Source organism: Ixodes scapularis, unplaced genomic scaffold, assembly GCF_016920785.2.
Source record: "Ixodes scapularis isolate PalLabHiFi unplaced genomic scaffold, ASM1692078v2 ptg001131l_1___fragment_3__unscaffolded, whole genome shotgun sequence".
NCBI lineage: Eukaryota > Metazoa > Arthropoda > Arachnida > Ixodida > Ixodidae > Ixodes > Ixodes scapularis.
In genome coordinates, this window is record NW_024610104.1 from 210,327 (window position 1) to 233,699 (window position 23,373).

Sequence of the window (23,373 nt, forward strand, 5' to 3'; positions counted from 1 at the left end):
GAAAGACAAGATCGCGAAGAGGGGGGGGGGGGGGGGGGGGGGGCGGGCGAGGGGGGGAGGGAGGGAGGGCGACAGCGGTTAGGCTTAATTTCAGATACTCTGGGTATTTATATTACAAAAAAAAAAAGGATTAAGAAGCATTTCTCATGTTACGCTGGATTATCCAGTGAACATTGTTTTCAATCAACTTGGAGTAATGAAAATTTTTTATTTATACAAATGTTGTATGCATATCCAAAGGTATATGCATATCCAACGCGAACTGTAGAACCATGGGAAGTACCATTGTTTAGGACTAATTACGGACAATACACTACATCGTACACCCTTCCGACTACACTGAATCAGTTCAGTAGGGAAAATAGAGAACTTAACAAGGTGTCAGTGAGCAGCTTAAGGGAATCAATCATTCTCATCTAAAAAACAAACCTAATAGAAGCCAAGTGTGGAGGTACTCATCTCAAACCAAAATGAATAGAAGAAAAGTGTTACTTTTGGGGGGTTAAAGTTGTTCTGTCTCCTAATGCAAGTCTGTTCAAACTGAATTTGCATTCTATAATGACACTAATCAATTTTTCTCTCGTGTTCTCTCATGTTTTCGTTTGTTTCCTAATCATGCGTAAATACTTTGGTGCCTGCGTCTCAACTGCTATTCAAGTGGCTCGGGACTAGTCAAGCCGTGTGGCAGCTTTTTTTTCCTTTCCACCTTCCAAGCATAAACTGATAGTAAACTGATAGTATTTAGTTGTTGATTTAAATGCATTTATTTAATCCGTAACAAAATGGCACAGTAAGGTACAGGCTCCGCTGTAGGCTGAGAGTGTCTGGTAGCCAGTCCATGAATGGAACTTGATCCGTGCGGGCGGGCTTTGGCGGTCGACGGTTGGACTTCGTACAAGTTCTTATATGCGTGATCGCGGATTATACCTGAGTGTGCCCGCCGGATACTAGCAATATATATCGCCTAAGAACGGTCGCCTTGCTTTTCGTGCTGAGTGATCTTCGTAGGGCGCTTTTCCTTTGGAAAAAGAACCCCGAAAACGCCCTAAAAGGGTTTGCAATTTATAAATCATGGTTACTGTGGTGCGCCCACGACCAGCCGTGGGTGCGCCACCATCACTGAAGACGTGCCACAGTACCTTGCCGTGTCATATGGGCACCTGATATGACATTTGCACATAGTGTGTAAATGCAAAAATACCCCGTGCAATGAACGCCCCCCCCTCCCCCCCTTCCCCCCTCCCAGATATGTGTCAATTGTTCGGGAAAAAAAAGTGTGTTCAATATGCGAGTGAATACGGTACCCACGAAAAAGTTGAATACCAATCAAATATTTAACCATTCTTCAACTGCGAAGATCTCGGTTGATGTTTGAAGTTACCTGCTTGTACTCCATGAGCTCCAGCTGCAGGTCTTGTACTTCCCGCCTGAGCAGGGCGATGGTCTGGCTCGACTTGTCCTGGTTCACCGTGATCTTGTTCTTGATGTGCTTGGCACGGTTGGCGTACCGCAGCGTGTTCAGGGTCTCCATGAAGTCCCGGTCACACGGCGACACGCACGCTATCATCAGGGTGCGGCTGCAGGGTTTACAAATGGCTTCCACACAAGCGTTCCAAGGTACACTACCAAATACACAAATGGCCTTTGCCAGTGAAATCAATTCAGAGCGCTTTTTTGCTGTTCGGAGTATCTGTTTTTCAACTATTAAAAAAAGAACTAATTTACGAAATTCCTGATTTAACAAACATGTTCTAATCCCTCCAAAGATTCCCATTGGGGCTCTACGCTTTCATTACCTCGAAATAACCGCATAAACGTGACCGCCAACCCGATTTAATTAAGCAATCCCGGAAAAAAAATGTTTGTTTAAACTGCCTCTTTGTTGCTGGCACGTGAGCAACAAGACTGCAGGAGGGAAAAACAAACTAGCTTTTCCTAGTCCATTTTACCAGATGGCGCTTCGAGGCGCTTCATTTGTTCACCCTCCTGTGGGGCCTAGGCAACATAGACGGTCCAGCTCTTGTGGAGCATGCATGCTCCACAAGAGACACTTCTCCCTACCCTCTTGGGAAATACCCTTTGAGGTCTTTTTTTTGCCTCTCTGCTAGGTCTCATGCTTTGCCCATGACATTGCCATGTCAGAGAAAAACCTTCGTTTTCCCTGGAGTTCCTTCACCAACTGAACTCCTACGTGAGCCCTTCGGGATTCAGGTGTCAGCGAAGCTCTCTGCATGCCGCATTTCTGATTCCAAAGAGTTCCCCATTTTACCGAGGAATTTGCGGCCCCCCCCCCCCCTCTCTGGTTTATTAGGCCGAGTTTTAACTGGAAAGGTGATGAAAGCGGCATCCCACTTTTTGTAGCAGACGTTGTACTAGGCAAAATGTTGAGGCAGCCATCGACTTTTCTTGAGCCAACGTGTATCGGGACACCGCTCAAAAATTAAATGACGACTGCAATCTTCGATAATAATTAAGGGTTCATGTCCGATACTGATTACAATTTGTAATTAGAGTAAATATAAATAAACGTAAATATACAATATTGACCGGCTACATCAATATCATTTATGTAAAATTCTAGAAAGGCTAGTATATCCACTAAAATGTTTCCATTTCACCAAGATTTTATGAAACCACAAAACTCGAGTACCTAATATCATAATGTGCATTCCTTCCAGAACATAAAAAGTAAGGTATATCAAAACAGTTTGTAAAAGAAAAAGAAATATAAACTGAACATTTCATTCAGTTACCGTAAAGAATAAAATCCCTGCTTTCCCCCGGTGCATGTCCCCTTAAGCAGGCAGCTTTGCACTGGCGTGCTCGGAGAAAGGCTCAAGTTGCAGGGCATCTCCGTTTTTAAACGGCAGTTTGCCTAAAAGTCTGCCAACATATATCGAAATGAATAAGGTGGGCATTGTTTCATTTGTAGTTGTTTTCTATGCAATAAAACAGCTTTCATGCCTATCGTGCAACACTGCTAGCGTGAACGAGGCTGCCTTTTCCCCTTTGCAATGAAGGGCTGTCGTGAATCTTTGAATAATTAAAAGCGCCGGAAAAGGACAAAGAAGTGGAACGACACAAGGCGCACTCGCAACTGTGGTTTATTTAAAAAAAAAAACAGTTGCGAGTGCGACTTGTGTCGTTCCACTTTTTTGTCTTTTTCGGCGCTTTTCATTATTTAAAGAACCAACTGGCTCAACTTTCCACTTTGCGGCTGTCGTGAAAACTATCCACATAGTCAAAGCTGGTCACCTCGGCCATTAACCTAACAAGGAAAAAATTTGATGCAGGTCTTTTTGAAGCAGACGTTGTCTTTGTGCTTCCACGGGGACAAAATGTACATTTCTGGGGAAACAAATTCCAGCTGCGATTTATTACCTTACTGACATTTAATCGACATTACATGCGAGTATTGAAATTCAAAAGTATTCAATTCTGTATTTGATGCAATGTCAAATATTTGCGAGAGAGCTGACCTGTTCCCGCCCAGCGAGTCTTGGAGTAGCCTGGTCAGCTTCGAGCCCCGGTACGGGACGTGAGAGATCTTGCCGGAGGCGTCGCCCAGTGCGGAGATGACGTTCCCCAGAGCCAGCTGAAATGCCCAACTTGTTTGCAGTCGTGCACGTGCCAAGTGGCAGGAATACCCAAAACGTGCTCGTGGGCCAACCCAATGGCCACACTAGGGGCAAAAAGCTTCACAGGGTCTTCCTCAATCAACGTTTAACCGGGTCTCTCCGAGCCGTAGAGCTGCGTCCCAACTACACAAATGGAGCTAGTTTTCTCGCGGGTTGTCAATGTAGTTACTACAGCTGAACTCCTCAAGAACGAAATTCTCGGCCAACGTCCATAGAGTTCAATACATTTGCACCCTATCAACAGCGAAGAGTTTTTAAAAAAGCAGTCCCACATCAACAAAAGTTTCAGGTAGTGATCTGCAACAGTTTTTCGGGACATGAGCCAGTTGGAAACCCAGAAGTATAAGAAGGGAGCAGCACACTCATCCGACAAGTCAGGCACATACATTTTCAACAAGCATCGGCGCGGCCATTGCTGTTTGCATTCAGTCGAACAATTATAACAAAGGCGACGAGATTTTTTTTTTTTGGTTGTTGAAAACTGTTTTGCCAGCCCATCTGCTGGCAACTACGTAGGTATGCGACGTTTCACACAACGACACCGCCGGCCGCCCGCTGCCATTTCGCCGTCTGCCGCGTGCACTCAGAGATCGCTCACTCCTTGTTTACTACCTTTTATGTGGCCTGTCGGAAAGATGCCGCCTCCCGTTAAAAAGCGCGAGTTTTGACGCTTCAGGAGAAGTCTGCAATCATAGCCGAAGCTGCGAAAGGCGGAAAAAAAGTCCGATATTGCGGAGGACTTCAGCACCCAGTGCAGCTCATTTTCTACGATTCTGAAATCCAAGGACAGCATCATGGAAAGTAATAGGTGCGCTTTCTCGTCCATTTTCGCAACAGCAAAATTCTAGCGAGAATGCAACTTATAAACAACTTATAAAAAAACTTATATAAACAACTTATAAAAACAAAACTTATAAGTGTTTTTCAAAAAATTTCGGTGGGAAAAATGGATCCTCCTGTAGAATACCGCGCATCCACCCATTCCCCGTTTAGCGCCCCCACCCAAATTTGCAAGATCTGAGGAAATACGCGCAGTACACTGATATGTAAAGCTGATAACCGGACAAGCGACCATCCCCTATTTTTTCACATTACAGCAAACTTTCGTTAGTTCGACCTCAGTTGATTCGACTTTTCGTTTGATTCGATCGTGCTCAAAAGTCCCGGCGAGCGCCCATACATTTCTATAAGAGGAAAAGTTGGATAGTTTGAACTCGGGAAGACTCCGCATCGGATAAAAAAGACTTACGTACCTACTGTTTCAAGTATTCATGACTAATTTTGTTCTTCTGCTACTTCCATGTTACGTGACCTTGTTTTATTTTTCTTATCATCCTGGTAAAGTGTTTTCTATGCTTGTTGTCCGAGCTGCTGCCATGTATAAGGGGAACCCAGTCAAGCTGCTTTTAGCAGCTTTATGGCTCGGGACCCCTCCAGTATTTCTGAAGAAATAAAGTATTGTATTGTATAATTCGTCCCGAGCGAATGCACGCGGACTCACATTTCACGGCACCACCGCAGAAAAGCCACCAACGTACGGCGAAACACTGACCCTTTGCTGCAAGAACGTGCGCAATTATGCGTCTGCTCTTCTACGCCGTTGAGATGGACCTTAGCGAATGACACGAGCCAGTGCAACCAACCTGGCGTGGAGTGGCGCGGAGAACATGGCACATGGTCGGGTGCACATGACCCAGCGCGCACTCTTGCTCTCAAAGCGTTTTTCTGTAGCATCGTGTGCGCTCCATCTTGCGCACCAGAAAGCGCGAGTTCTCTTTTCCTTTTTTCTTCTTTTTCTTTTTTGGTCGCCGACGGTCTGACCGTTCGGCGCCAAAGTCGAAGCCGAAGCCGAAGCATGCTTTTGGACGCGCGTTTTAAGCGCAGACGGCAGCAGACCATTCGTGAGTACTTTGGACAATAAAAGGAAGTTTGATTTTAACCGCTTTTCCGTCCTTTTTTTTAATGTAATCATTCGGATAATTCGACCAAATTTCAAGGTCCCGTCGATGTCGAATTAACGGAAGTTTACTGTATCTCCAAATTTTGAGTGGGCCCTTGCCCTTTATTTTACAGTATTTTTGCCCATTTTAAGTGGAAGGTCAGGACCACTACGACAGCAGCTAGGATTCTACTTTGTGTAGTGGTTAGGTATCAAGTCTTTATTCACGTATTTTACAGTATTTGCTAGTTTAATTCCCTGTCTAAAAGCAATAAAAAAATAAAGACCTTTAAAATTTTGCTGTTCCTCATATCTGTAAAGGATGAGAGGAACATCTGACACTTCTAGGCGAGTAAACTATTTAAAAAGACCTAGAAACCTCGAGTGATTCGTGTTAATGAATCTCAATCATTATTTATATCCAATCTGAATTCCTCGCAGAGGTCGTGCTTGACCGTGAACAAGCACAACCTTCTGAACTACCAAGTGGAATCAAAGTGGAGCCCCCAGCAAGTAATGAGTTGCGTCTGCCCATCCTTTTTTCTCCCGTCGCTCCAGGGTTACCACGTCTCCCCCAAACATATTTGGGTATGGCCTCCATGGAAAAAAAATGCATTTTTTTTCCAAATGGATTCCTAAACAACAATAGGTTTCGGTTCCAGTAAGAAAAATACCAGTGTGTAATTCCAATTGGGAGTTCCCGAACACTACTGGTTTCCACAAATTGGTTCCAATTGGCTATCTAATTGGTCTCAATGCAGCTGGGAACGCTCTTTGTGTGCCCTCCCTCCTTGATGTTAGAGTGGAATACAGGGTTCCAGAAATCTCCAAATGCCCGCAGTTGCTGGCTTTTGTTTCCCTCCAGGTGCACACAGTGTGCCCACCGCCGTATTCCATTTCAAGTGCAACCTTTAGTGGGCTACAATTCTTTGCACGCGTTGGTGAGAGTGAGTCAAATGAGTGTAGCTGCCAGCAGCGGGGACACTCTGGGCGACTCCGTGCTTCTCACCCACCCAGGTTGCAGGGACCCCTTAGGGACCGGCCAAAGGGAACTCCATCCATTGGGGAGGACGAAAGGGGGCAACAACTATTGAATTTCCACAAACATAAGGCGAGTTTTTCCTTGGAATTACGTGTTCCAAAACGCACCTTGTGTTCTGTTCGGAGTTCAGCCAGGAGGCGCAAAGTGAGTATGTAGAAAGCCATCCCTCCGGCAGGAGATGGGGTGGGAAAAGAAGTGGGGCTGTAGGAGGAGAGTAGGAAACATAAAAAGTATTTTTATCGCTTGCTTTCGTGTTTGCGCAACACGTGCACGCCGCAGAAACGGAGCAATGTGGGCACTGGCCAATTCAAGCCAAGTCAACAGAAGCCAAGCTAAGACCACCCACCGTGTTTACGCAACCGTGCAACACTAGGTGTTTGTTTATGTGGAGGGATTAGAACAAAAATTGTTATCGGGTTCAGCAGTATTTTTCCTGCATTTTTCAGTTTCTGCTCCAGAGTGGCCTGGTGTTGGTGCTTCTGCTTTGTGCCTTGCTATTGTGGGCTGCTGAGGAGCTCATGTCAAAGAAAGAGGAACTAACAGACAAGCCGTGGTGCCCTGCTGCTGCTTATTTGCGTAGTCGCCAAGTGGATTGTAAACGGAAGGACATGAGGCAGTCGGGATGAGTGCAGTCAAAACATAAACTGATATTTCTTCTATATCCATTGCCTTTGCACTTCTGCTATGCCCCCGAGTGCGGGAAATTTACACGGCCCTCGGCTTGCGTTATAATAGTAATAAATTTTTTCTTTTATTATGAGGGCATAAAAACTTGTCCTCGCATTATAATCCTGCAAATATGGTAATTGCGTGCAAACGAAGCATTCAGATACAGAATCATTAACTTTACCCACTCAATAGCTTTAAAATAGTTCCTTCACTTGATTAAGGGGACCCTAACAAAGGTTCTTGGGGTCCCAAGACCTGAGAACTCTTCCCAACTCCAGACCGCTGCTCACCCGCTCGCGGACAAACGGAGGAACCACAGGAGCGGGGACGACAGGGACTGTCCGCTTTCATGCACCAAGCCGTTTTAACGAAAAAAAGTGACCGCGTTTAAATAGGAATTCTTGCGTTCTGCCTCGCAACAGCACTGCACAAAGGGGCCGGGATGCTTAGTTTCATTAGGGACTTTTCGCATACCGCATACGCTGGGAATTTCTGGTCGGTCTTGTGCAAGGCCTCCAGGTCAATCTGTGTTCAACGTAATCGCAAACCCTCCCGCTAGTAATGTAGAGCTCTAGCGCATAACAAAAGTCTATTCTTTGCCCCAAGTAGGAGAAATCTGGTCGCGTAACGGTATGTCGAGCAATACACATCGGGAATGGTTTTGCACTTTAAGGCCCTTACAAGAAACATGACAATTTATTCCAAGCAGTTTCAAAGGAAAGAATACGCATAATATATTTTCCAGACTATAGTCCACAGACTACATACGTTTAAAAGTTGAAATTTTACCCACTGCGGACTATGTACAAGTGCAGACCATACCAGGTTTTGAAATGTTCTACGATTGTTTAATGTGACAAGACGCGAAGTACCTTATGAGTAACAGAGTAAATTAGTGATTTGTGTATGATACACGCTTGTTTGTCAGCCAACACAGCAGGAATTGGTCAAGGTGTGCTATGTACGATCATCTTTACGTTCGGATTAGGCACCAAATGCGGACTATGTGCCGCATGCGGACTAAGTGCCATGTGCGGACTATCTAAGCAAAACCTTTCATTTTTGACCCCTAATCCGCCCTTGCGGACTATACACCATGTGCAGACTATAGCACGGAAAATATGGTACTGGCTTGCAAGTAATTACAAAGAAATGCTCCAAGCATTTTAAGCGCGTCTGTGGCAGCCAGTCGTTCGTGACGAGAACTTAGAATGGGCCGTTTTGGAAAGAGGGGCTGCAACATTGCAAGTAACATGGTACAAAAAATGTAGGGTATATTAAAATATTTATTTTTGATAGAGCAGTAAATAAAACCCTTAAACACGCCGATCATGTTAATAGGCAGTTTTAACATAGCATTATCGCAGGCTACCGTTGGCTACCGTCAGCACGGCAACGTTCCTGGCGCGCGCTAAAAATAGTGCTTTAAAGGCGCAGCGCGAGCTTCCAGTTGCTATGCTACAGTGCACATTAGCCTGCGGTACCAAGCTTCCTATCCATAACCATGGAGCAGTTTGAGCACGTGTTGCAACACACTAAAACCGAGACAGTGAGCAGCGAGTTGCGAGCCAGTGACACGAATATATCAATACTGTGGTTCTTCCGCAACTTGATGGCCACCGTGCGCGGCTCACTTTTTAGAGCACTAGAGGCCAGGCAAGGCACAAACACAATATCACCCTCAAAAATATTTTGCCACAAACAGTGACGGTGCCGGCGCCTAAAATGCGCTCACTCACCACAAAGCTTCGCAAGTCGAAGTTTCTTTTAAATATCAGCATGCTCCTTTTCCTACCACGCATCAACACCTCCGTCCCCTGTAGTATGATCCTGCCCTAACCACATCGCATTTGTCGACATCATTTTTAGCACACCGACCAGCGTCAGCAGGCAGCCGCACATGAAATCCTGGAGAATCTATCACCGTCTCTTCCGCCATCTTGGAACTACCGCCCGGCCACATTGGGCGTTGGAGTTGCGAATAACGCATGTCTTGAACATCGAGTGAAACGACGGCAAAAAATGCATGGAGTCACCTTCAGAATAGACACTTTCCGAAATTCAGTCTGCCCACAGTGTGCAAAGCCAAACCCGACGCTACAGTGGCTTAAAGGGATAGTGTAACAAACACAACCAGAGAAGCGGCACAGCGCTGGAAGACGGCCGCGGGTGGCGCTGGCACTTGCAGCATTGTCGTTTCGGCTATGGCTCGGTTCGGCCGCTCGGCTCCGGCCAGCTCTGGCCGAATCGCAGCTGTCGACTGTGTTGCAAGTCGCTTGGGCGCTTTGTGTGCATGTCTTTCAAAGCGGGTGACGTTGTTTCGATCACCTGTGATCATCAGGGTGAGCCATGTTCACTGACGCAAAAATTTGTTTCAATGTAATAGCCAACTACTCTGACAGACGCTGGACCAGACGAAACAGATCGGCCTGGACGTGCGATGTAGGGTGCCTGCATCTGCCGGCCAATGAAGGCACCCTAACGGAGCTGCGAAGCGCCACCTACACCGTCTTCCGAGGAGCAGCCGTTCTCGATGCATGGTGTTGGCCACGCAGTAACTACACTACGCCCTTCAAAGGACACAAGGAAAGGAAAAATTTTTTTAACAACCTGGTTGGGAAAACGAAGTCATAAAACGAATTTACAGCAAAAAAGTAACATTTTTAGAGCTATATTTAAGGCACGATACGAATTTGTTGTTGGCATTCGCAGGTGGCGCGGAAAAGTGGTCTCTATTTGTCACGTGACTGGTCCCTACTTGTCACGTGGTGTTTGCACCCTTTCAGAAGCCTTTAAAAGTAACTTCATCATCTTTGCTTGAAGTATAACAAAAAAATAAGGAAGACCAGCGGAGCTGTACTCGATACACTGCCGCAACGTGCCCGATTCCCACTTCTCGTCTGACACGCCGCCGATCGTAGACGCGTTTCCAGTGAACCCGAGTCGGTCGCACACGGCGCCTTGCAATGGCTTTCCATCTTGGGCTACCTGGCCCTTCCGCCTTCGGAATTCCACCGGAATAGACCCTCTTCATAAGTCACCTTGTGGCAGTCCCAAAAGCCCCAATATTGCCGCTCTAATGGCTATGATAGGAGGTCTTGCTCGGTTAAATCAAGCACCCTCGATTTCGCGTATCGAAGGTGACGTAAAAGGACCAACATCTTTTCAACGTCTTCGCACGTGACGCCAAACAGGTAATCCACAAACTCCATCCGGAACCTCGCCATTACCCCGGGAACTGTTCAGCCGGCGTGGAGTGCAGTAGTCGCCGGGCCTCGCGCTTGCGCTTGGCCTCCGCGGCACGATAGTCGTCCGTGGCATTAGCCCGTCGGCGCCCTTTGCATCGCTGGTTCTGTTCTCGGCAGCGGCTTTCCAGGCGAGCGACGTGCTCTTTGGCAAGAGAATCTGAAGTGCTGGACGCAGTGGAAGTCGAGGCAACAGCGGCTTTGCGGCGGTTGCAGACCCATTCGCACTGCTGCGTACGTCGCCGCTCCTTCCACAGCCTGTCCCCTTCCCCCGAAAGGGCGCGCGGCCGACCCATTGCGAGTCCAAACCGAAACTGATAAGAGCGTAGGAAACAGTGTGCAAAACAGACAAAGAAACAAACGTGACGAGCGCTGCACTCATTACGTGTGCTTTTTTGTCGTCGTCTGTTTTTTGTGCTGTTTCCTAGGTTGCCGCCATTTACGAGCGACGGCGGAAACCATACTGGTTGTGTGCTTGCCACCAACACTTATACATGGCGGTAGCTGTTTAGGCAGGTTTGTGGCGATATACCCGACACGATCCTGAGGAACCTAGCCCTTAACAGCTCTGCTGTAAAAATTAGAATTAATAAGTAACTTTTAGAGCCCAAAAAGAAACTCCCGAAAAAGTGTGAGCAGACCTGATAGACCTGTGCACTGGTCAGATGACTGCGGCCCGAAGGGGATGGACTTGTGCAGCGCCGGTGACGGCAAGGTGACGAAACGTGTTGAAGCGGCGTCGCACAACGCTCAACGTGCGGCGGCAACGTGACTTTGCGGCGACGGCGCACAGACCTACCCCGTGACCAGCGGCAACTCCCGCGGGCGCCAACTACAAATTCGGTCTGCGCCGTAAATATTGCTCTAAATTTTTGTTTTCGTTGTAAATTCATTTTTAATAATCTTTTTCCACGTAGCCTGTTTAAAAAATAGTTTTTTCCTTCGCATGTGTCCTTTAAGGCACTGTACCGACGCCCTAATGGCAGCAGTACACGGCTTCTCCACACCAAAAAAAGCGAGCGTCTTCGAAAGCAGAAAGCAGAAAGGGGAAAAGATGTTTTTCCTATTACGTCACCTTCGATACATGAAATCGAGGGTGCTTGATTTAACCGAGCAAGACCTCCTATCACCGCCACTAGAGCGGCAATATTGGGGCTTTTGGGACTGCCACAAGGAGACATTTGAAGAGGGCCTATTCCGGTGGAATTCCGAAGCCGGAAGGGCCAAGATGGAAAGACATTGCAGAGAGGGACACACTCCCTCATCTGGGTCACGAAGCACATCCTGCTTATCTGCTCCAAGGAGATGCCTGGCAAAACAAAATATTCTGTCTTCAGCCTCTATGTTGCTTTCCTTTGATCCCCGTAACTGTTAAGTCCAATGGTAGCTCTGAGCACCAGAAGAGAGAGGACTCACGAGGCCGCAGTTAATGGAGATTCCTTCCTTGGCACGGACCCCCGTGGCTCCAGTCCGCTTGAGCCGCTCCGATCCGGCCAGGTCCACAAAGTGGAACTTGGCCGTCAGGGTCTCAAACTCGCTCAAGGCCTCTCCACTGTCCTCCTCCTCCTCCGCACCTTCCAGCAGCAGGACAACAAAGAAAAACATTGGCCCTACCCTGCAGGTGTCTCAAGCCCTCTTTTCTGTCCATCATGCAAGTTGGGCAAAAAGGCCGCTTCATCTCTCCCCTTTTCTTTTTCTCACCTAAACATGTTTAAAAAAATTAAAATCTCAGTGCTTGTCTCCTTTTTTATCTGCAGTCTGGGCTTTTTTTTGTCACGGTCAATGTACACCAGCTCGTTCCAAGGTGAAAATTCCCCTCAAGTTCCAACTGGAATTATCTTATTGCTACCAAAAGGGTTTTTGGACAACCAATTGGTCACTGCTTATGGGAGCCTACAGGAACCAATGGGAACCATTTGGAACGCATTCAGGTTCCAACTGGAAAAATAATTTCAATTGGTGAGACCCATTGTCCAGTGTGCTTTCAGTTGGAACCCACTACAACCAATTGGTTCCAGTTAAAACCAGTTGGAATTCCAATTGGATTTAATGGAAATTTTTAGCTGGGTTTGAACACTTACATTCAGTTCATTAATATTGTACAAAATGCAAACTTGCCATTTTTTCCACGAGTCTTTCTCGCTCATTCTCTGGAATCTTGGACAACAGACAGATGGAATCAAAGGTGTCGTACGTCGGTACGTTCCTCAGACACAGGTTTGTCGACTCAACACGGTTTTGCCATCTGGCGACTGTGCAAGTTCATAGGCACCGAAAAAAGAAAATCCTCAACGACTGCCGGACCGGCACGAGAGAACAGGTTCAAACCGTCTCCACGACCAAATCTGGACCACTCTTACGGGAGAGACCACAGAGTGAACATTGGAAATTCTCCAATGTTCACTCCGTGGTTTGCTTCGAAAAAAGAGGGTCTACAAGTAAAAAGGCGAAGTTCTCACGCGAGCTGGTGGTAGCTAATCATGTCGTTAAACACTCTGGTGCAGAAAAGGAAGAAAGTTTTCGTCTGAGGAACAGACTCATCTAACTGGTTTACTTCTAAAGGATCCTATAATTACCCGCACAGCCACTCTCAACCACATTCTATGCAGAGATCTCCTTTGTTGAAAGCTCTTTCAAAACACAAAGAACATACATCTTTCAACTTCAATTTTATGAGTTCCTCTTCATATCCTGCAGCTTCTAGCCTCATCCATTGTCCCCTCATTGCATTGCCCCTAGAGCACAATTTACGCAACAAATTTGTTCCTCATGTCTAATTACCGTTACCAACACGCTGTTTTGTTCTTAACTTAGCATACACACTCGCAAGAAAACCAACGGTCCCACCCACAATACAATGCCCTCATCATCGAGTACGGGAGAGGGTTCCAGGGCCTACATCTGGCTGACCTCGGGAACACGGCGACTACTGCACTTTGTATTCGGCCGCTTCAAACATCTTTCCTTCTTTATAGAAAAATAACACAAAAAAACTCTAGGGTGTTGCTTACAATCTCAGGAACTTTTTGCTGTGGCTTCCAAGTTGCATCGGGGCTCAGCTTATGCAGCTTCCTATAGAGTTTATCCTTATTGTTTCTTTAACGACTCTCTTTATGTCATTTCGCTCTTCATGTAGGACTTGAGTCTCTGACCAGTAAGCAATAAAACCGTTGCGTTCCGAAATGTGCTTTGCCATTTCTGAGTTTGACGCATTTGTGCTTACATTTCTCTTATGTTCTAATAACCCGTCGTTAACGCATCTCGAGATTTGTGCCACGTACTTGAAACCACGTGTTAGCGATATCTCGTACTCCGCACTCTCTACGCTAGGAACTGAAGGTCTTGATGAGCCTTCTGGCAGCCTTTTTGGTTTGACTGAAATGCCATCCACCTGCTCCTTTTGAAATTTCAATAGAACACTACGCCTCCTCCAAACGTTTCTGCAATCAGCGATCCCGTGGAAATATGGGATTACAGTTTTTTTTTCTTGTTTGTTCCTTGTGCTGAAGTCCATCTCTCAACTTCAATTTTATGAGTTCCTCTTCATATCCTGCAGCTTCTAGCCTCATCCATTGTCCCCTCATTGCATTGCCCCTAAAGCACAATTTACGCAACAAATTTGTTGTCGAGGGTTTAACAACCCCCGCTATTACCGATTTAGCGGCTTTTTTTCCCGTACTCCCAGCACCGACCCTCTTCTACATGTATGCATAAATCGAGAAACTTCAGGATCCCAGATTCAGGTTGTTCTGCTGTATGGTGTACAAGAGAGTCTACGAGACTAGGACCACTGAAACAGCGCCGCTACATTATGGCATTTGTCGTCTATCTGTACGAGCCCCTAGACTCGCACTTTTAGACTGTGCTCTCAACTTTTTGTGTCCTACTTGTTCGAATCAACCATTACGTGTTTACTTTTTGATTTTTTTAGGCCCACCTCAGCGCAAGTGTGGCATAGTTCTTAGCAAAAGTGGCACTTTAGCGCAAGACGTAGCAGACTCATTCGTGGCGCAATTTGGCACAAATGGAGCAGTGTTTCCATCACTCACAATAAAAAGACAGAAGCGACAAAAAAAAATCATTTTTTGACCTAAGTCCCTACTTTGCATGAAGATACACTCACCAGGTCCAAATATGTCAACACAGGCAAGTCAACACAAATGCAACATGCATGCCGTGTTAGCTGGCTTTATGCCAAGCAGCAGAAGCTTTTTTTTTTTTTCTGTTTCGCTACTTCTGAGATTTACGATTATTTGTTGCCAAGAGATTACCCTTCCCTCGTCACTTTTGTTCGGGTTTGAGGAAAATATGGCAGTACTAGACTCAACACCGGTAGGGTCGTTAGGAATTGTGGACACCACCCTCCGCATTTATGCGCTTTAGACGGAGTGGTCGCAAAGCAAGGCAATCCCCGAAAGTGTTAACCTCCTTCGAAGCAAAAACAAAAATTCCAAGGAAGTGTAGTATCCCTCGCATACAGTTGCAAGAACTCGCAACAAGAGCTTCCAATGCCTGGCGGAGGGTCACTCACTGGTAGGGTGACGACGCGCTGCTGCTTGAGGAGCAGGGTGAAGATGGCATGGGACCGGGACGACTGGACGTTCATCGCCGTGCTGGCCGTGGTGCGAGAGAGGGCCCCCGATTCGAGGCACTTGATCACCTGCAGAGCAAAACGAGCCCCATGCTATTCTGACTCGGGCACCACTTTTAAAGCCTAGTATTCCCACTTTTCTTCCAAGTGGTTTCTCCGGCTTTATTTTTTCCCACCAATTCGGTCCTTTCAGGTTTCGATTTTCGGACGAAAAATCTATCGGAGCTCACGTTGAAAAAAATAGGGCATGGGACTCTACCAGGGAATGAAGGCCCCGTCCCACCAAGAACAAGAAATGGGTCCCCCTCCCAACCTAAAAGCCAGAGCCAAGGACCGGAGAAGGGCACCACCACGAAACTATTGTGGCGCAAACGCAGCGCACCAGCAGGTACCTCGGTGGGCCCATTCATTCGCTTCTCCTACCGGCAACATATTCCCTAAACCGAATCGAGCGATAGCATACTAAGTGTGCCAGCATTCATTTCAAGCGCCCTGGGTAGCAAACGCTCGTGCAGCCGAAGCCCATCCAAGCAGGCCACCCAGAGTACCTCCATTCTCGCTAACAACGATGCCAACGGCTCAAGTTGTTTTGGAGCACCTTTCGGAGCAGCCCAAACAGTCTTTTGGAGCAGCAAAAGTGACCTTTGGAGCAGCCAAGATAGTGTTTCAGAGCAGCAAAAGGAGCTTTTGGAGCAGATATTTTTAGAAAAATAAGAATATTTGTTTTAAGTGCTGGACAAACGAAGGGCACTTTGCTTGCTGCAATAAACAAATTATGGTCAAGCTAGACCACCTGGGGGTCTTTCAACTTGTAACTGAAATGCCAAAGACAGGACACCTTTTGCAACGCTTCACTTAAATTGTACCCGCTATAGATAAATGAGGACCAAACTGCGGATATTCAAGTTTATTTGAAAATGACCTGCTTACTAGTAAACATCGCAGCCTTAGGTTGACTATATTCGTTTTCACCTCAGGAACCGTAGTAAAAAAAGTCCGGGTTCTCGCGGTGTATTACTGATTTCCCTGTTTATGTAGAGAATTAAGATATAGGTAGGTGAATCGTAGACTAGGTATACGTCATCTTATCAAGACGTACACGTTCCAAACGCCAAAAGCATCGCTTTTTCCTCCAACAACCAAATCTCGCAAGAACTACTTCGCGCCGCGCAAGAACATTGCGCAAAACCTGCTTTTTTTATTGAGGTGAAAATGGGTGTAGTTATATAATATAATAACTGGAAGCGGCATTAACTGATGAAACATCTAACTACTGCAGTGCAAAGCGAAATTGTACACAAGACAAAGGTGCATTACGAGTCTTAGCGGGTGCTTTTCTTCTTGCTTTTCGAAACTTCCTGCAAGGCTGCTGCAAGCATCGCTTTGACTTCGTCTAGTAATTAATGTCCACTTTCAATGTCTGCAAAGAGACATTGAGACTCCCCACAAGTGTAAAGTGCTGTAGGTGTTGCCGAGCAATTCCGATAGACCTCTTGCCACCGTTTTACTGTTTCCCGACACGCCAGATTTTCATAAAAAGTAAGCAAACGTAAGACAATGAACTGCAAGAGTCCCCCAGCTGGTGCAATCATGTTCGCATGCACATGAGGGCAACTTCGGCAGGCTTGCAGTTGCACGTGCTTCGTCGCGCAAACGGAGATGGCTGTTCGATCGAAACCGAAACCATGCCACTGCGCTCCGTCGCCAACTGATCCCCAAAATTGTATGCAAAATGCAACTGTCAAGCATACGACAAAAAAAAAAAAAAAAAGGATGACCGCATCTCCACGTTTTGAATGATGTTGATTGGGGCAAAGCTCTGGTGATGCTAATGATCCTGATTTTGTTCATAGATATTGCTGATGGTGCTGATTTGTTTTTATTGCTCATAGGTAGTGCTGAGTTCCGGGTGGCTTCTAGACTTCATTATTACTGCTATGGTCGGTGAAATGCAGAGCCTGTGGTTCTTCTAGCGGATCAGCTTGGATCCGCTAGAAGCCGTGGGAACGCATCGCCACTGCTTACGTCAACGGTCCATGTCAGAAAGAGAATGTGCGGTATGAAACGTGGTTATATATGCATTTGAGCATTTGACCGCAGCGCCCTCTCGTCTATAAACGTTGAGCCAATGCATGCAAAGTTTAACGCAATTATATACGCATTTGACAGCAGCGCCCTCTCCTGTATAGACGTTGAGTGGCTACATGCAACGTTTCATCCATGACATGCCCAGCTCTTGAGTTACTACCACATCTCAGAGCCCCCTACTCGTCCCGCAGTCGTGGCCGAGTAGTTAAGGCGATGGACCAGAAATCCCATTGGGGTCTCCCAGCACAGTTTCGAATCCTGTCGACTGCGCAAACATTTTTTTTCTTTTCTTAAGACAGATGGGATGGCAATCGATGTGAGCATGGACGGCGGACGGACAAGGCTAGACCCTAAGGAGCTTTGCCCCTAAAAAAAGAAACCTAAATTTTGGGTGACCCTGCTTGGCCAGGCTGGTCCTGCCAACTGGAGGATGGCAACGTATCAGCCATGTAGGGTATATCGCCCACGGCGCACGCAGATGTAACAAAGCCTCTCTAAAGCGTTTATTTTTTCTTCGTGCGGTGGCGAAACAGTTTATGGGGATTGTCGCCCCAAACGCCCCCCGGAAGCTTACGGCACACCCGAACCTCGTCTTCCTGCCGCCGAGCACACGTTTCCTTCCCCTCTAATTTGAATCGTCCAACTCCCAGAGGCACTCTCTCTACTTTAGGCCCATTTTCTCTCCATTCCTTGTTTTTACGACCCAATTAGCGGCCTTCACTCCCGTCACCCACTTGTGGTCCGTTCTCGGGTGCAGTAACTTGAGAAAGGGCACTTGCTCGAAACGTCTGCGTCGCTCTGCTTGTTTGTGCGTTTTCTTGAAACTGAAAGAACGCCCTTAGCCGGGACTAGGGGCACTTGGCATCAGTTCATTTAAAGATATTCACGTCGTCTCTTCTATTTCGGATGGGGAGATGAAGGAGCATAAACGTGTTTGATCTGATAACAAAGTGGCGGAGAAAAGATTGCAACAGCTGTTTGGATTTCTACATGTAGTGGTTGTTGTCACCTCGATCAGTGCTTATTCTGATGGAGAAATCTTGCCCCAACATTGCTCCCAAGTTTTCAAGGGAAGCTTCATGAAAGATGAAAGATTGTTTTCTACTGCGCAGGCATTAGAAAACGATTTGACTGGCGAGTGGATGGGAGTGGCATAAGAAAACATCTACAAAGATGATTGCAAGGTATCAGAATAATATTGACTTCACATTTGCACAATTTTTATAAATTGCATCTGATTTTGCCTCACCAAAGAAATCAAAAATTAGAATTGGCCGATTGTAAAGTCACACCATGATTGGATCCAGTCCACAAGGTCTGGACTTGAAACTAAACATTCGAGAGAAATCTCTCTGGTTGAGAAATACAATAATTAAAATAAGGCCACCAACCAAGATCTGCACGCGTGGCATTTTTTTTTTTGGTGTATACCTTATGGTGGCCGCGCTTATTTCTAAAGTTTTTCACGGATCAAGTATCTGCTATGTTAAAATTTTTAAACACTAGTCGCCTTCAATTTTGACAATGAAGAGACTATAAATTCCTTATCATATAGTGGATTTAGTCAGATACTGCCTTAAATTATGATCTTGTTCAAGGAGCTATTCATGGTAAATATTGATATAGGAAGAACCAAGCATGTTGATATTGATTATTAAGAAAATCTTTATGATTCACTACCGTGAACAACACAATGTCTTATATAGAGTGTATGCTAATATAAAGAAACATTAAGGAAGGTTCCTTTCGAATGTTTACTCATTCTTTTTTTGTAAAGTAACGTCCAAGTAACGGCATTACTTTAGCAAAGTAACTAACTGTAACAGGGCTCCTTTTTTTGGCCAAAGTAATTGTAACTAACACTTCCATTCTAAGAGTAACGTGCCCACGACTGGGCGTAGCCCTGCGGTAACATGCTCACTTCACACGCAGCGGACCCAGGATCGAACAAGCGTGGCAGGCGGCCTTCTAGCGGTTGGCTACATCGACGTCGGACCTCACCGGGGAGGGAAGAGCCGTAAAATTAAAGTCTCACCTGTTCGGCATTTTGAACGGTCTTAGTGGCCACTCCTATGGAATAGATCTCGCCCTTCACGTCCTCGTGGATTTTGATGCGAGACTTGCTTCCCTGGATATATCCAAAATGGGACACACATGGATCAGCCTGGGTCAAGATTGGAATAGAATGAAATCCAGCACTGCTCAATTTTGAACACACCGTGGAGTTTTCAAATCATGCGTACTTATGCTGCACCACCATCTGGTTCCTAAAGAAACTACCCGATAGACAGTTTTGCAACATTTAAGCTGCACCAATTATGCGGATGAGTGCAGTACGAGCACCTCAAAGGGGCCCTGCAATGACTTTTTTTACCAATTTTTAATTTGCACCAAACCTGAGCGCATTGAAAGTAGTAACTTAATTAAACTTTTCTTTTCTCGAATTTCGCTTTATTTTAAAAGTTATAGGCAAATTAAGATTACAAAAAAAAGGAAATAATAACCTCCTTCATGACGTCCTTGGTTGCTTGAGTGGCCGTGAACTAGAAGAGGGGTTGTGAGCTCATGCAAGCGCTCACGGCTGCTGCACTCCGTGTCGACGGCGCGAGAGGGCACCACTAAAGCATGTTCCGGATAGGCTGTATGCAGCAGGCAGCCAAAGCGGCTCTCATTGTATTTGCTGCGCGATTAAACACTAATTCGACATGACACTTCATTGGCCACAAACGACAGCAAACACGGGGTGAAGATCAGTTCAGAATGGGAGCCACTTCGCGCTGCCATACCGCGAAATGGCCAAACCGCCAGACAGAGCTGCTCGCCGAAGGCATTCTTAACGCTCGTAGCCGGTGGGATCATCCAGTCCCTACGACCGCAGCGCCGCCGCGTACATCCGGGACCTTTCCGTGTCGGCGCCTGATCCCACTACTCTTTTCTGGTATGCCTTTTCCACCGCTTGGTGGCGAGTATGTCGACGGGTCATTTCTTGTTTCCGTACTTTATAAACTGCATCTGTTTCTTTGCTGATCTAAAATACTGAACAAAAACTACTTTTATAAATAATTGAAACAGTTCGCGCCACTTATATTTTGTATTTCGACTAAAACGAAGCTTTTAGCAGCTCTGGACAGTAGTGAGCCCAGGACCAAAGACGTCGCATATTGCGCGCTTTCGGTACTGCGGGTCACCCCTGTAGATGAAGGAGGTTTCCGCGTCGTCCGCCGCTTAAAATATGACGCACTGATATTTAGTTACTCTCTCCGTGCCCCCTGGCTTCCCCGAACCCCAAGAGACGTGGAAACCGCAAAAAAGGTAGACGCTTAAATATGGTTGCAGGGCCCCTTTAATAATGTACCCACATGACAGGAAAGAGCTGACGGCGTCCATCTGTGGGCAAAACGGTGGAAAGGGAAGTGCATAGAGAGGAGAGTAGTGAAGAGTGTCTCAACTTGCAGGTGTCTGCCTTCGTTTGTGCCACAAAATGGAGTGCGAACCAAGTACTAGCGCTGGGCCAAGTAGGAAGGAAGATTCACCACCTTGGGGACCGAGTTAGCGCAGCTACACATATTTCACTTTGGAGAATGCCAACACTGACCCCGTAAGGGAGCCAGAAAGAAGGAGCGAAAAATAGGAAGCAAAAGTGAAAGCCAAAAGAGAAAAGTGAAATGGTCAGCACTCGCGTTTCCCAATGCATTCCCTAGGGATCCACCAAGGGATCCCTTTAACTTAACCCTCTCCGGGGTGGATCCAAAAGAAGGAACGGTTGAGAACCTTAGACACGAGGCATTCAATCAAATGGTCCGACGGCAATCAATTCAAACCCCAAGGAAACCAGAAGCAACACTTACCTGATCAGGAGGTCGAAGATTTCTCCATTGTAAAGCTAGAGGAGAAAGCCAACAAACCATTTAAGGGGAAGGAGCAAATTCTTTCAATATGCTGAGAGTCATTTTGATTGCAAAACACTAAGCTTTCTATGCAGAGGGGAGAATGAATGTTCCTTTCGTGGTCCTTCGTAATCATCATGAAATGCTACCACACACTGTCGAGTGGCCAAAGTGACCATCGGAAGGGACACACAATATTGTAAGTGCCTAAGCGAGTCTAGTTCAGACTCATTCCCATCAACACATCACTGGGGAGAAATAAATGCAGCCCAGCTGAAGAACCAGTAGGAATGCCATCTGGCCCCAACTGGGAACCAATGGGGACCCATTGGGGCTGGATCAGCCAGTCCTCACTGGGAGTCCAATCCTTCCCAGTTGGGGTCAACTGGCACAAGCTACGGGACTAACCGGTTGGACTCGTTCCAATATTATTTTGGGTGCATGGTGTACTACGTCCAGGCCCCTCCTCTCGGACTGCAAGCCTAAAGGGCCGAGCCCCTTGATTCGCACATATCCGCAACCTTCGGAACTGAGTTGCCCCAAAGAACAATGCGCACACTAAATAGATGCTCCTCTCCCTATGAGAGTTTGTGCGCTTGACTTGCATCCACCGCCAGGTGTGAACACAATCCTTCCCCTATTCCCCCACTGAGGCCACAGCACCATGCAGAAGAAAGGGATTCGTTCAGACTACTTTCCAGCAGAGCGCCCCAAGAGCAAAGCACGGAATGACAAGGTCAAAGATGTGTAAAAAATGCACGCAATGCGAAGCAGCACGTTTGGAAACCAATGTGCCCGATTTCCCAGCAGCTACAATCACATGGGCAGAAGGCGACCGTGGATGATACGAAAACCATAAAAAGTATGTATTTCCAAAACTTTTATACCATACTCTTTCTTATCTGCACTTCACAAGACGACAAAAGCACGAGCAGAGGTGTATACATGGCAAAGTAAATATAGTGGAGATGCAGAGCGCACGGCACACTGTGGTCGGCACGCCTGAAAAAAAAGCGACAATAGCTTATATATTTTTTTTTAATATGAGGTTTTGAGACGAGTGGGGCACATACGCGAAATTAAACCATATATCATTAAAAAGAGTTTTTATTTTGCTACATTTTGATATCCTGCAATTAGGGCTTTGCCCGCAGTGGGGGGCAGTGGTTTTGCCACCCACCGGTCTGGCTGACCGTCCATCTCTACGAAGTCCAGGCCCCCTCTTCATTTTGCATCCGCCGTACAAGACTATGATATGCTCATCTCAAAAATGCACCTTAGATTGTCAACTTTGGCAAATTTGTATGGCACTAGGCAAATCTGCAACTGCAGAATCCCTCGGAAACGAAATGGCAGCTGTGCGGCAGAGAAGGTGCAGATAAAAGCAAAAATTGCAGCTGCACGTGCAACGAGGATTTATACACATTGTCGCAGGGCGCAACATTCAGGTCGCCTGCTTTAGCACCAAAGCTTGCTGACCCTTCTCATATAGTCCACACATATTAGAGACCTTTTCACCCTCCGTCGCCTGGGCGCTGCCATCGTGGAATCACGTGACGCGGCCGCCATAAGGTGGCTTCAACTCGTCACTCCACTCTCCCCTCCGCGCCTTGCCGAAAGCGTTGCATTTGCCTTTTTTGTCGCTTTTCACCGCGTTTCTCACCTTGTTGTAAATCGCTGCCCGATGCTTACATTTATAACTTAATTGCATGCCACAATAATAATGTGCACGACAACATCTGCAGTTAATTTTGTAACGTATTAGTACTATTTTAACCGCCGGCGTACTGGATACGTGCGAGAAGGGAAGAGGGTACAGGAATCAGCGTCAGCCCTGCGCATATTGAGCCCAATTATTTATGACAAATGAAGTTTGTTCAGTGATAGTGGCGGCATATTCGAAAGAAGTAGAGTGCAATGTACAACTGCACACTTAGGATCTCAAGGAATGTGACCAAAATACTCGGCGTATAAAGCTATGTGTCCTGCCTTGCCTCCAGAACAAATTGAAAATAGATGTTCTTGATTAGATACGATATATAAGAGATATAAGTAACAAACGTCGAACTCACATTTTATCTGATGCTCGGGATAATGGTAACCGCCACATCGGGAGATTTGTTTATTCACGACATTACACCTAAACCTCCTATTCGTTTTGGATGGTTTTTGCAATATAAACGTTTGCTCGGGTTATTTATGAACTTAAAGGAACTACACCATGTTTAGTCCCATATCAGCAGTCATTAAAGGCTGTTGACATTTTTTTAACAC

At 46.3% G+C, this 23,373-nt stretch overlaps 1 protein-coding gene across 1 annotated transcript in view; it reads right to left on the minus strand.

Moving 5' to 3' along the window:
* Nucleotides 1-1,345: 1,345 nt before the first annotated feature.
* Nucleotides 1,346-23,373, minus strand: part of LOC120845844 (kinesin-like protein KIF21B) — a 34,836-nt gene continuing 12,808 nt past the window's right edge. The window contains exons 2-6 of the mRNA XM_040217421.1: nt 19,248-19,376; nt 15,031-15,193; nt 11,950-12,107; nt 3,480-3,595; nt 1,346-1,577 (exon numbers count right to left, since the gene is read on the minus strand). Of these exons, the coding sequence (XP_040073355.1) occupies nt 1,346-1,577; nt 3,480-3,595; nt 11,950-12,107; nt 15,031-15,193; nt 19,248-19,376 (798 nt within the window). The remainder of the gene's footprint in view (nt 1,578-3,479; nt 3,596-11,949; nt 12,108-15,030; nt 15,194-19,247; nt 19,377-23,373) is intronic.